General features: G+C 35.4%; 1 protein-coding gene across 4 annotated transcripts in view; it reads right to left on the bottom strand.

Annotated features, from left to right (window-relative positions):
• The window catches only part of PUM2 (pumilio RNA binding family member 2), a 70,964-nt gene that overhangs the window by 5,892 nt on the left and 52,432 nt on the right, over positions 1-12,640 (bottom strand). For 2 of the 4 annotated variants that reach the window (XM_065891743.1, XM_065891745.1), the window contains 5 exons: positions 7,834-8,101; positions 6,477-6,606; positions 4,746-4,880; positions 1,210-1,347; positions 132-257 (listed from right to left, as the gene is read on the bottom strand). In XM_065891743.1, coding sequence (XP_065747815.1) covers positions 132-257; positions 1,210-1,347; positions 4,746-4,880; positions 6,477-6,606; positions 7,834-8,101 — 797 coding nt within the window. The remainder of the gene's footprint in view (positions 1-131; positions 258-1,209; positions 1,348-4,745; positions 4,881-6,476; positions 6,607-7,833; positions 8,102-12,640) is intronic. The other 2 variants (XM_065891744.1, XM_065891746.1) reach the window with 1 other exon arrangement.

Below are 12,640 nucleotides of genomic sequence, written 5' to 3'. Positions count from 1 at the left end.
AGGAGAATACCACAGGTTTTGTCTCACTGAGTGTTTCTATAATGTGTTAACAATAAATTATATTTCCTTTTTAAAAAATCAGAATATTTTCAAAAATATATAAACATTTCAAAATATTAGGGAGTTTATACCTGTACCAACTGCTCTGTATGTTGGTGAAGTTCTTCTAAGATAGGTAAGGTCTGTTCTGCAGTGCAGTGCTCTAGGATGCGCTGGATTACTCTGCAGCCGTAAGGATGAGTTGAAAGTACAAACACCTTAAAACAATTAGAAGAAATAAATTTCCATTTTGTGACATTTTTGGAAGGACAGGTTTTTGATAACATGCTGAATTAATTTCAAATAGAATGGGGAATTCACATTTATTGATAATATGCCAACTGTCATGTGACAAAGGCTGGGAAGCAGGGTACTGAATTTAGGAGCTAATGGACATCCTTTTTGTTTCTTTTTATACTGATTTTTAAAAAACTTTTTGTTTTATATTGGAGTATAGCCGATTAACAATGTTGTAATAGTTTCAGGTACACAGCAAAGCGACTCAGCCATACATATACATGTATCCATTCTCCCCCAAACTCCCCTCCTATCCACGCTGCCACATAACATTAAGCAGAGTTCCCTGTGTTATACAGTAGGTCCTCGTTGGTTATCCATTTGATATACAGCAGTGTGTACATGTCAATCCCACGCTCCCTAACTATCCCTTCACCCACCGCCGGTAACCGTAAGTTCACTAACGGATATTTTGATCAAAAGGAACCTAATCAGAAGATGGAAGGCATGTAATAATGACAAGGAATGGATTGTGCAGTAGGGGTAGTGCATGTTGTAATTAGAAGCTATTAATTATTATGTTTTTAATTACTGATATTTATTTTGCCTTTTATTATACAGTCCTAAGCCTTCTTCCCTCCTCTCCCTCTCCCAGAAAATTTGGAAAACACTGTTGGGTTTACAATTCTAACAGTAGTTGTCTTTCTTTACTTCTTAGAGTAATATAAATTAAACTCATATTTCTACATTTTTCAGCTGCAAAAAATGAAGCTATCTATTGACTCACTCTATAAAAGAGGCAGAAATTAATGAACATTCAGTATGTATCTCCTATTTTTGTATGAAAGTACTGGGTATTATCTTTCGATTTATAAAAAACATGTCAGTTAACACTCAAATTCTAACTAATTAGAAGCCAAAAATCAATCTTACTTGTCCTTTGAAAGCATCAATGATGAACTGTAGTGACTGTGGTTGAACACATTCAATACATTTTTGTACAACATGGTTTCCATTTTGATCTTTCACACATTTCAGTACGTGACCATCTAGCTCCTTTACCATTTCACTCTGCAAAAGAGAAGACATTTAAATTATCTCACCAAACAGCATAGAAGGATTTTACATAAAAGTACTGAGATAGGAACAAAAGTATACTCAAAAATTTGTTTGCAATTTTTTATACGTCAAAGTTTAAAATTCCCACCCCATCCCCCAAAGTGTAATAAGCAGAAGCCACTGAAGGTGAGAATTACTAAAACATTTTACAGGATTATAATGTAAATGATACCTGCTGAAATATAACTTAGTGGTACTCAATTTGCTATATACTACTATCTTCACTGTGTACATCTTCCACTTATCTTTCTCAGCTGACAACTAAGATAATGATTTTAGAATTCTACGTTTTTTTATCCACTTAGCATACCCCTTCCCCCAATTAATAATTATTATTATCATTTTTTGGCTGTGCCGCACAGCATGCGGGATCTTAGTTCCCCGACCAGGGATTGAACCTGTGCCCCCTGCAGTGGAAGCGAGGAGTCCTAACCACTGGACTGCCAGGGAATTCCCCCAAGTAATTATTTTTGATGGCTCCTTGAGTTTATCAAGTGACCGGAAAAGGGTAAGGAGCTGAGTGAGCACTGATGGGCTATGTGATTTTCACGTAATATCTCAATTATGAGAAGAAATTATTGTTGAGCACTTTTACTCTTCTTTTTAATAATCTTATAACAAAGAACTTGATTCAGGGAATTCCTTGGCAGTCGAGGCGTTAGGACTCTGAGCTTCCATTGCTGGGGCCTGTGTTTGATCCCTGGTCGGGGAAATAAGATCCCACAAGCCACTTGATGCGGCCAAAAAACAAAATAAGAACCTGACTCAGTATAACTTTCCTTTATCATTTGATACCTTCTTCAGGGACAGAGTCTCAGGAGATTTTAGATTTTTGCTCATTTAATGGGCAAAAATGACACCTTTCAATTTTATATTTGATTACTAATAAGGTTAAACTTATTTACAGTAAGGTTTATTTACTAAGTGCATTTTCTTTTAACTAACAATCTTAATATTTTTCTCGTAAGTTTGTAAGACTTCATTAAATAAACATCTTAATCCTTAGGGGAAAATACAGGTAGCCACACAATAACCTGCATGCCTTCTTAGTGCAACAGGAAATAGTACTGTGAAGAAATGGAGTACACCTAGTGTAAACATATTCACATTTTTTTTTTGGCTGCGCCGTGCAGCATTCAGGGTTTTAGTTCCCTGACCAGGGATCGAACCCATGTCCTCCGCAGTGGAAGTGCAGAGCCCTAACCACTGGACCACCAGGGAATTCCCGGTATTCACATTTAAAATTTCTCTCACCCAGGGACTTCCCTGGTGGCACAGAGGTTAAGAATCCACCTGCCAATGCAGGAGACACGGGTTTGATCCCTGGTCCGGGAAGATCCCACATGCCACGGAGCAACTAAGCCTGTGCGCCACAGCTATGGAGCCTGCGCTCTAGAGCCCACCAGACACAAATACGGAGCCCGCACGCCACGACTGCTGAAGCCCACACGCTCCAGGGCCCGCATGCTGCAACTACCGAAGCCCGCACGCCTAAAGCCCGTGCTCGGCAACAAAGGAAGCCACTGCAATGAGAAGCCGCGCACCACAACAAAGAGTAGCACCTGCTTGCTGCAACTAAAAAAAGCCCGCGCGCAGGAACGAAGACCCAACACAGCCAAAAAAATCCCCAAAACTCTCTCACCCAAAAAACTCTCAACTGTATTCTGACATAACTAGAGGAATCCCTGAAGTCAAGATATCACACAAATGTTAGTTATAAACTAAAAATATGGACTAAATTACAAAATGAAATGTACTTAAGAATCCAAACAGGAGGGAATTCCCTGGTGGTCCAGAGGTTAGGACCCTGCACTCTCACTGCCGAGGGCCTGGGTTCGATCCCTTGTCAAGGAATCCAAAGAGGAAATGTAATACCATTAATCATCTGAAGCTTACTCCCAATGTTTTATATTTTCAAATATTAAAGACACGTAAGATATTGGGGTTTTTTTAAAAGAAAGAATTGGAAAATTTTACTCAAGCCAAACTTGAGGATTATAATCTGGGAAGGGCATCTCAGAAAGCTCTGAGAACTGTTCCCAAAGTATCTTTAAAGTATCTATACCAGTCTGAGAGTTAAGAGCAGAGAAGTTCTAAGTACCAATACAGTCAAACTGTTAATCTAATCTCTCTCCATTATGACACATCTTCAATGACTCTAAAACTCAGGATTTCCTCAAGAGGAACAATGCTATTTTCTCACAGATGTTCACTGCTGTGATTAATGTATATACATAACACAGACATATCCATCCATATATATTATTGCCTTTAATTCTGGAATTTATCATATGAATGTAGGTTGAAAGTCAGAGCCAATCTCTTTCCAAACTTACTAATTACCAATACCTTTTAAGAAATAATTATTTTCTTTACTCTTATTACATTTCATTATAATACATAAACCACTTATATACAGTATCTATGGGAGGTTATGAATTTCACTTTAAAAGTCTGTTTACCTCATGTGCAAACCATGCTAATTAATTAGCGATGCTACAGTTTCTTTAAAAAATCTAGCGGATAAGCAATTTTCCTCATCCCCTACTCTCCTTAATATCCTTGTCTATTTAAAATAATTTAAAAATTTATTTTGATCATTTACAGGAAAATTCCTAGGAGTACATAATTGGAATTGTACTAATCCCTTTTTTACTTAAAATACTTAGACCTTTCCATCCAAGAACATGGTATACTTCCCAATTAATTTATATGTGCTCTCTTTTCTCTTAAAGAACTGTAAATCTTGTTAAGAGGATGCTTGAGGCTACTTTTCCTGTTGAATGAAATTTTTAAAACTTTGTATATACTTTTTTTTTTTTTTTGGCCACGTCGCGCGGCTTGTGGGATCTTAGTTCCCCGACCAGGAACTGAACCACTCCCTCAGCAGTGAAAGCGCGGAGTCCTAACCACTGGACCACCAGGGAATTCCCTGTATATACATTTTTAACTGGCATACATAAAATTGTTAGGAATACAATTGGTTTTAAAATATTTATTCTTATGATAGAAGTTTAAGTGTAATCCAAATAAACACTGGGAATAGTAAAATGTATTCCTGATACTACAGAAAATCAAGTGAGTAGTGGTAGCAGAAACACCTGCCATCTAGCACTCTGCTTGACATACAGTAGGTACTCACTTTCACTTAGAAATGAAAAGATGAAGAAAATGAACAAAGGACAGATCAAAGATGTGTTGTGTAACTTTCAATTAATTACATACTGTTTGAGATACATTTTAAAAAATATTTTAGTCTGTGCAAATATTTAACATTTCACTCCAAGATTATTGTAAGATAAAAATTTTTAAATTGGATAAAATAATACAAAAATTTTGTCTTAACTTACAATTACCTGCTGGTCAGATGAAATAGACTCTAATGCTTTCTGAATAACACGGCAGCCATACATCTGCAATGCTAAGGGTAGAACATGACCACGAATACGAGTAGCCAGGGCTAATTTTTGATCCAAACTCCCAAACTGACAGAAAAAAAAAATTAATAAAAATGACTATAATATTATTTTGTTAAACTTGAATAACCCACTGTTTGCAGTCTATTTAATCTATTTATAAAATATCACATTTGGCAAGTATGTAGGGAGAAGGCATTTAGGTAAAAGCGAATTAAGATAGACCCAGAGATGCTTGAAATAATATCACTTTTTAGAGGGTAAGTCATTCTATCTACTATTTCCTTTTTACTAACATATTAACCACCTGTTATTCTTTTAAAGTAAACATCTTCACTCTTCATTTCAAATAAACACCCCCACTGTCTTCTAATAAAATGAATTTCTGAGGCATACATTCAGACCAGATAATTCTCAACTATATTCTGACTGTGGAGGAAATCTGTTAAGTCAAGCTACAACATAGATGTTTAGTTATAAACTAAAAAATTTTCTGAATTACAAAATAAATGACACCTAACAAATCCACATAAAGACTGTACTACTATTCATTAATTGCTTCACATAAGACTTACTCCTAATGCTTTATATTTTCAAATATATTTCAAATATTAATCAGGATTGGTATTAAACTTCTCATTTAATGTAAGACCATACACTTAAAAAATATATACCATAAAATACGACATTTTAACCATTTTTAATTCAGTGGCATTGACTATATTCTCACCATGTGCAATCACCACCACAATCTGATTCCAAATCTCTTCCATTGCCCCAAACAGAAACACTGTACTCTTTAAGCAATAACCCCCTATTCCCCCTCTTACCCCAACCGGTCTACTAGTAAGACTAGGAAACCCTAGTCGACTTTATGTCTCTATGAATTTGCTTATTCTAGGTATTTCACATAAATGGAGCCCTGTAATGTTTGTTCTTTTGTACCTGGCTTATTTCACTTAGTTCCATCCATGTGTAAGCATGTATCAAAGCTTCATTCCTTCTTATGGCTGAACAATATTCTACTGCATGTATATACCACATTCTGTTTATACATTCATCTGCTGGACTGTTTCCACCTTTGGGCTATTATAAACAATGCTGAAATGAACATTGGTGTTTAAGTCCTTGTTTTCAATCCTTTTGGGTATACACCTAGGATGGAATTGCTGGGTTATATGGTAATTTTATGTTTCGTTTTTTGAGGAACTGCCAAACTTTTCCACAGTGGCTGCACCATTTTACATTCCCATCAACAATGTACAAGGGTTCTCATTTCTCCACGTCTTCATCAACATTCGTTATTTTCTGTGTTTTAAATTACAGCCATCCCACTAGATGTAAAATAGACTCTCCTTGTGGTTTTGATTTGCATTTCCCTAATGACTAAGGGTGCTGAGCTTCTTTTCATGTGCTTACTGCACATTTGAATATCTCATATGGAGAAATGTCTATTCAAGCCCTTTGTCCATTTTTTAACTGAGGTGTCTTTCCGTTGTTGAGTTTCAGGAATTCTTCATATATTCTGGATATAAAATCTTTATCAGACATATGATCTGTAAATATTTTCTCCCAAGCTCACATATTTTTATATGAAAATAAACTCACCCAACTCTCAGAGCTTTCCTAAGCATTAAGCATATACAAACATGTATGTGTGCTTACCTCAAAAAATTTCTGTATAACATAGTTGCCAAAAACATCTGTCATTAATTGATAGGCTGCTTGTAGAATTTCATTAAATACCATCTGTCGCTCAGCTGGAGTAGCTCTCTCTAGCTTTTGCTGTATGAATCTATGTGGGAAAAATTTTAATGCCATGACAGTATATTGATAATAAGCTCCGGCAATATCCGAATCTGACTCGAGTATTATACACCCTGATATATATTGGATATGTGTGTGTGTGTGTGTGTGTGTGTGTGTGTGTGTGTGTGTGTGTGTATATATACATATTCACATAAATAAAATCATTTCCAGAAACAGTACTAATACATTTTATTCAATTTAAAATAAAAAGAACAAAAGTTATGGAGCATTTCTTTGTTAACACCTTAATTTAAAATAACTTCTAGTTAGACTGGCAAAAAATCTGGACATGAAGATGTTTAATGCCTCAAGTTAGTTCTCGTTCTATTATAATCAATGAAAAACTACAAAGATATTACTGGTATTTATTTATTTTTAATAATCATATTATTACTAAGTATTTTTAGAACATAATAAAAGAAACCTTTAGAAATAAAATTCATGAGACACAACTTAATTCCTAACTAAGCTAGCCACTGTGGACTTCCTTGGTGGTCCAGTGGTTAAGACTCCGTGCTCCCAATGTAGGGGGCATGGGTTCGATCCCTGGTTGGGGAAGATCCCCCATGCCACGGCCAAAAAAAAAAGCTAGCCATTGTGAGTGACACAAGGTCGAGTTGCTACTCTTAAGGAACTTTAAGAACTTTCAACCATAGGAAGATAAAATTTGTATGCAACTATATAATCAAAAATTACTTTAAAAAATTTTAGATTTACTTTTAAAAGATACCTCAAATTTAATAAATGTGTTAGAATTCTACTACTATTTTCCTTTCTATGTATTATCTTGAGAACACTAATTTGCATGTACCTCAAGCATTACAGTACACGTGGTCTGTTTAATGTAAACTTTGTTTTAAACATTTTTTTAGACAAAGTATATATCAGGGACACAAGTCCATAAATGTAATTTGGAGCATTATTTTCAAAAGGATATTTGAAGAAATCAAATGTATTCTGTCAATGTAACAAAGATAATCCAATAAAAGGACATTGTTGTATTTTTATTATAGAAAACTGAAGAACCATAGAAAATAAATTAAAAACCTGTATTTTTATAGTTCATCCTAACAGGAAAGAAAAATCCATATTGGATATTTATTTTTTAAACAATTCTAACTTTTATAAAGGTTAAATCATTCTAGTCCAGAAAAACTTTGGCTCTTTCAAAGCAAAAATGCAATAGAAAGTATCATAAATAATAATCACCTACCTAGAACCATGCTGGTCTTGAGAAAACTCAACTATGTGTCCAATCAAGTCTCTAAGTTGAAGGTTTGGGAAGCGGTTGTTTCTGAAATCTTCCAACAATCTACTTCGGCCAGAAGGCATAATATCAGACCTATTATACCGAAGCCGAGAAGGAGGAAAGAGCTGGCTGCTGGAGCTAAACAGACTGGAAGTGCCTGAAGCACTTCGATATTTTGCTTCTGCTCCAGGTGCTGCAGAGATATATCGACCACTACCATTTGTCAGTCCTCCTACAACAAAGTAGCTGTGGTCAGCAAATATTTTTGACAAAGTCATTCCTCAAATAAAAGTCATTTAAACCAAGAAGTCAGTCAATATAGAAATATTCACCCCACTAATTCCTATATGGTATAACAGAAAATTAAAGTTGAAGGAGAAATCTCACACATTTACTTAATGTGTCTGGCTATAATATGGGGGAAAAAAGAGACTAGAAAACACGAGAAAAATAAACCTGTAATTTGTTCTTGGCAGTTTAGTTTAAAAACGTCTAACGTCATACACAAAACCTGTATTTGTTCTTGGAAGCTTAGTTTAAAACATAATTATAACAACTAATGTCATACATACTAGTATCAATACCAGAACACTGAAACCAACAAAATTTTCAGTTACATTAACAAGCAAGTTACAAACAGCTAGCAAACTCAGATTTTAAGCCACTAAAAGTTTAATTGAAATTTACTCACAGTGTTAACAGAACACCAACTAAATCTGTACTTTTTTGGAATATATAAAAATTCATTAAGTCATATATACTTGTATGTAAAGAAAAATGATTTCTTAGTTAACCCGATTAAGTTTCAAACTTAAAAAACCCACAATATCAGATAATAAAGCCAAATTACACACTATTAAAATTTTTTACTTAAAAATTACTCTCCATAAAATACTACTGTTTTACAGACAAGAAATAGTAGCAGTAAACATATTTATTATTCCTAGAGCTTTAATGTTGACCATTTAAAACAAATGAATAAAAAGCCTTTTTAACTTATATCCCATTCCAAAGAATACTACTAAAGGGCAGTTGATAAAAACAAAAATAAATAGAAGCAGGTAATTGTTCTTATTACAAATAACCATTTAAAAGTACTTGACAGTGTCCTTTTAAAAAAGAAAAATGTATAGAAAATTATAAAATGCAGATTTAGTAGTTCAGATAAACAAAACCCACCGCCAGCTTTCACTATTGTATATCACTTCTATTTAGAATAGTGCTGTATGTACAATCCAGGCCACAAAGTATAGATGGTGCCAAGGACACACTGTCAGTGCAAAGTTATAGAGAGGCATTAAAGGCCAAAAAGAGTTACAGGGACAAGGAGCAGTAAAAGAGTTATAATCCTGGAGAGTGAAGCAGGTTAGAATATCCCTCTTTTACTTTCAGTCCCCACTGCCCTAGCTTTATTTTTCTTCATTAAATTTCCCATCATCCAGTATATTATACATATTTATTATTTATTTGAATCCTCAGCCCCATTTCCAATGTAAGTGCCATAGAATCACGTTCGCCTACGTGCTAGATACGTGGTACCTAAAACGATGCCCCATACATAGCGAGTACACAAATATTTATACATATTTAATGTAATATCAACTGCCTATGGTCTAGTTCTATAGTATCTTAAAAGTGTGTAACTTTAACAAGCCGTTTTATACACCAAAGTCATTGACATCAAATTCTCATGTTCATTCCAGTTCTACATAAATCGTGCTCATGTATGAAAAGTCTAAAAAGTAAAAGAATTCAGTTTTTTAATACTGTCTTGATCTCTTCACTATTAATCCTTCTAGTCCCCTATTTTATTTCTGTTTATAGTACCATCAACCGTTCACAACAATAACTGATAGTCTCGATAACAATTCTTTAAACTTTTGTAGGGTAGGGGTGCTCTGCTTATCATTCCAATCTGTTTTTCATAAACAACAATTATATCTTCCCATTCAAAGGCCACTTTGATGATGTCATTTTATACTAAAAACCTACAGCATCCTGCTAGAGTACCTTCTCTATATTCTTCAGCTTACTTTTCAAGTCATTATTCCAAACCTACTTTTCACATGAATTTCCTAATAGTACCCTAATTGTTCACTTTTCTCCTTCTTATTCATTACTATCTCTGTACCACTGCTTATCACTACTTGAAACAAGGCCTAATCCTACCTCTTTATTCTTAATGCACTAAAGGTTTCAACACCAAATTCAAAATACATACTTACCCCAGAAAAGACAATTTTATTTGGTACCTTCCAAGTAGTCCTATCAATATCCAACAGAATTCCTCCTGTGTCTAGATATTTCTTGATTATATTCTATCAGCTCCTAATATACCAAACTCCTGATGCACTTTGACAACTTAAAATGTCTAATGATGCCAAACTGCCTTGAGTTTTAAAAAATCTCGGAACTTCAGTTCTAGAAGACTAATTAGCACTTTCATTTATAAAGTTGAAAAATTAATTTCACAAAGGGCCAGGATACCTTCGTTTCCTTACAAATTAATTAAATAAGCATTTCAACTCAATTTAAAATATACATTAAACATTTAAAATTTGGTTTTTTAGGGAATTGCCTGGTGGTCCAGTGGTTAGGACTCCTCACTTTCACTGCTGAGGGCCTGGGTTCAATCCCGGGTCAGGAAATTAAGATCCCTACAAGCCACGTGGGGAAAAAAAAACCAAAACTGGTTGTTTTTAAACACTGAAAGCATGTCATCCAAAACTATTTTGGGATTGAGGAATATTTTACAAAATTGGCCTATACGTTTCAAAAATGTTGAGGTCATAAAAGACTGAGAAATAGTTCAAGATTAATAAGAGTCACGACAAATAAATGTCATGTGTGAGCCCCCAAATCCATCAATCGCCCTCTCCGCCCCAATGCCCCCCCGCCGCCTTTCTCTTATAAAGGATTTCAATGAGACAACTGGCAAAGTGAATAAAGTCAGCTGATTTGATAGTAGTATTGTTAAGTTCCTGACTTTGACAAAAGAATGTCCTTACTTTCAGGACACACACACACACTGATATGTTCATGAGTAAGGGACACTGTCTGCAACTTCCTTTCAAAAGTTATCAGGGAAAAAAAATGGGTGTGAAGGGACAGGCAAATGCAGAGAGGGGAAGCGAGGAGAGGGAAACAACAATAAAGCAAATTCAGTTAAATAACATTTGGAGAATCTGGCTAGGTTTTTTTTAATTGTTAATGATTTCCTCTTAAGTCTGAGATTATTTCAAAATTAGTTAAAAACAAACATACAAATTGGTCATCTATATTCATACCATTGCTACTGGTCAACTAAAAGATGTGTTCTGCACCAAATGTGTTAAACGGTAACAGTCCCTTCAATTGATCACTGACCTCACCCCTATCATTTATCACTTCTTAATCACTAGCTTAATAAGAGTGTATGGGACATGGAGATCTGTACTATAATTTCACAGATGAAGTCACTATAATCCAAAAGTGATGTGACATGCAGCTAGGCAACCAGGAGTCTTAGGCCAGAGCTCATCACACAGTAGTGTGCTGCCCCTTATACGCTATTTACATAGGCATCTATCAAGTTCATTCATGACAACTGAATGAAGGCAAACACCTCACAACTATCCTAGTAGAAATAATATGATTTTATAAGTTTTCATTAATTTCCTTGAGAAGTCCATTGTTTTAGAATCCTTCCCTATTTAATACCAGAAATCAAAAAGATCTTAATACTGTGAAAAACACAGGGGAGAAAAATATAAAACTGAAACCACCACAAAATAAATCTCAAAAGTTTTTTCTTTTCATTATTTTCCACCTCCCTGGGATCTGGAATAACAACTCCTGAGCCTATTCTTTTATTTATTTACCTTTTCTATTTTTTTTTTTTTTGCGGTACGCGGGCCTCTCACCGCTGCGGCCTCTCCCGCTGCGGAGCACAGACTCCAGACGCACAGGCCCAGCGGCCACAGCTCATGGGCCCAGCCACTCCACGGCACGTTGGATCCCCCCGGACCAGGGCACGAACCTGCATCCCCCGCATCAGCAGGCGGACCCCCAACCACCGCGCCACCAGGGAAGCCCCTACTTTTTCTATTTTTTAAAAAATAAAGATTCTCAAATCTTTCCCAGTGGATAGCTTTTATTTAAAAACAAATCTACCTGAAGATTATTCTGATAGAGGTTTGGAGGCTAACAAATTAGAATCAAGATAAATTAAGGTTTCATTTTAGAGCAAGTTTTCAACTACTAATTTCAAATAAAAATGGTAATCCAAGTAGATTCAGGGTCCCGAAAAGGGTACAACTACATATAGGCTACTAGGCAGAGTCCCTTTCAGAAGGCGAGGCTCTGGAAAGCTCAAGAATGATAAGATGATAATGAAAGATGACTAGTTAGTTGGAGTGGGCAAAGAATAAATGATAAAGAATGCATAGTTGGAAAAAGTCTAAAATGAGGATGACCTATTCCACTTTAAGCTATTACCTTCAGTTAGTTCTAACCCAGAGCCCATACACTTAGTACTTTCAGTTCGCTATTTTTTTTCTCTGATTACTTTTCAAAAGAAATATATGGAACATTCAGAGTAGACTGTAACAGCCATGTAACTCCTTTCCTCCTTCCAATTTCTGCCTTTTGCAAATGGGACTGTCTAACCTATGCCTGTCCCATGACTGTATTTTGGAGGCAGATAACTTGTTTCCTAGGTTTCATAGACCCAAAGATGGAGAGGAATTTTGCCGCAGGGTAGACCACATTCAGAATCTCACCTGATTTAGAA

This window comes from Phocoena phocoena, chromosome 14, assembly GCF_963924675.1.
Source record: "Phocoena phocoena chromosome 14, mPhoPho1.1, whole genome shotgun sequence".
NCBI lineage: Eukaryota > Metazoa > Chordata > Mammalia > Artiodactyla > Phocoenidae > Phocoena > Phocoena phocoena.
This window is presented reverse-complemented; position numbering and strand designations above follow the sequence as displayed.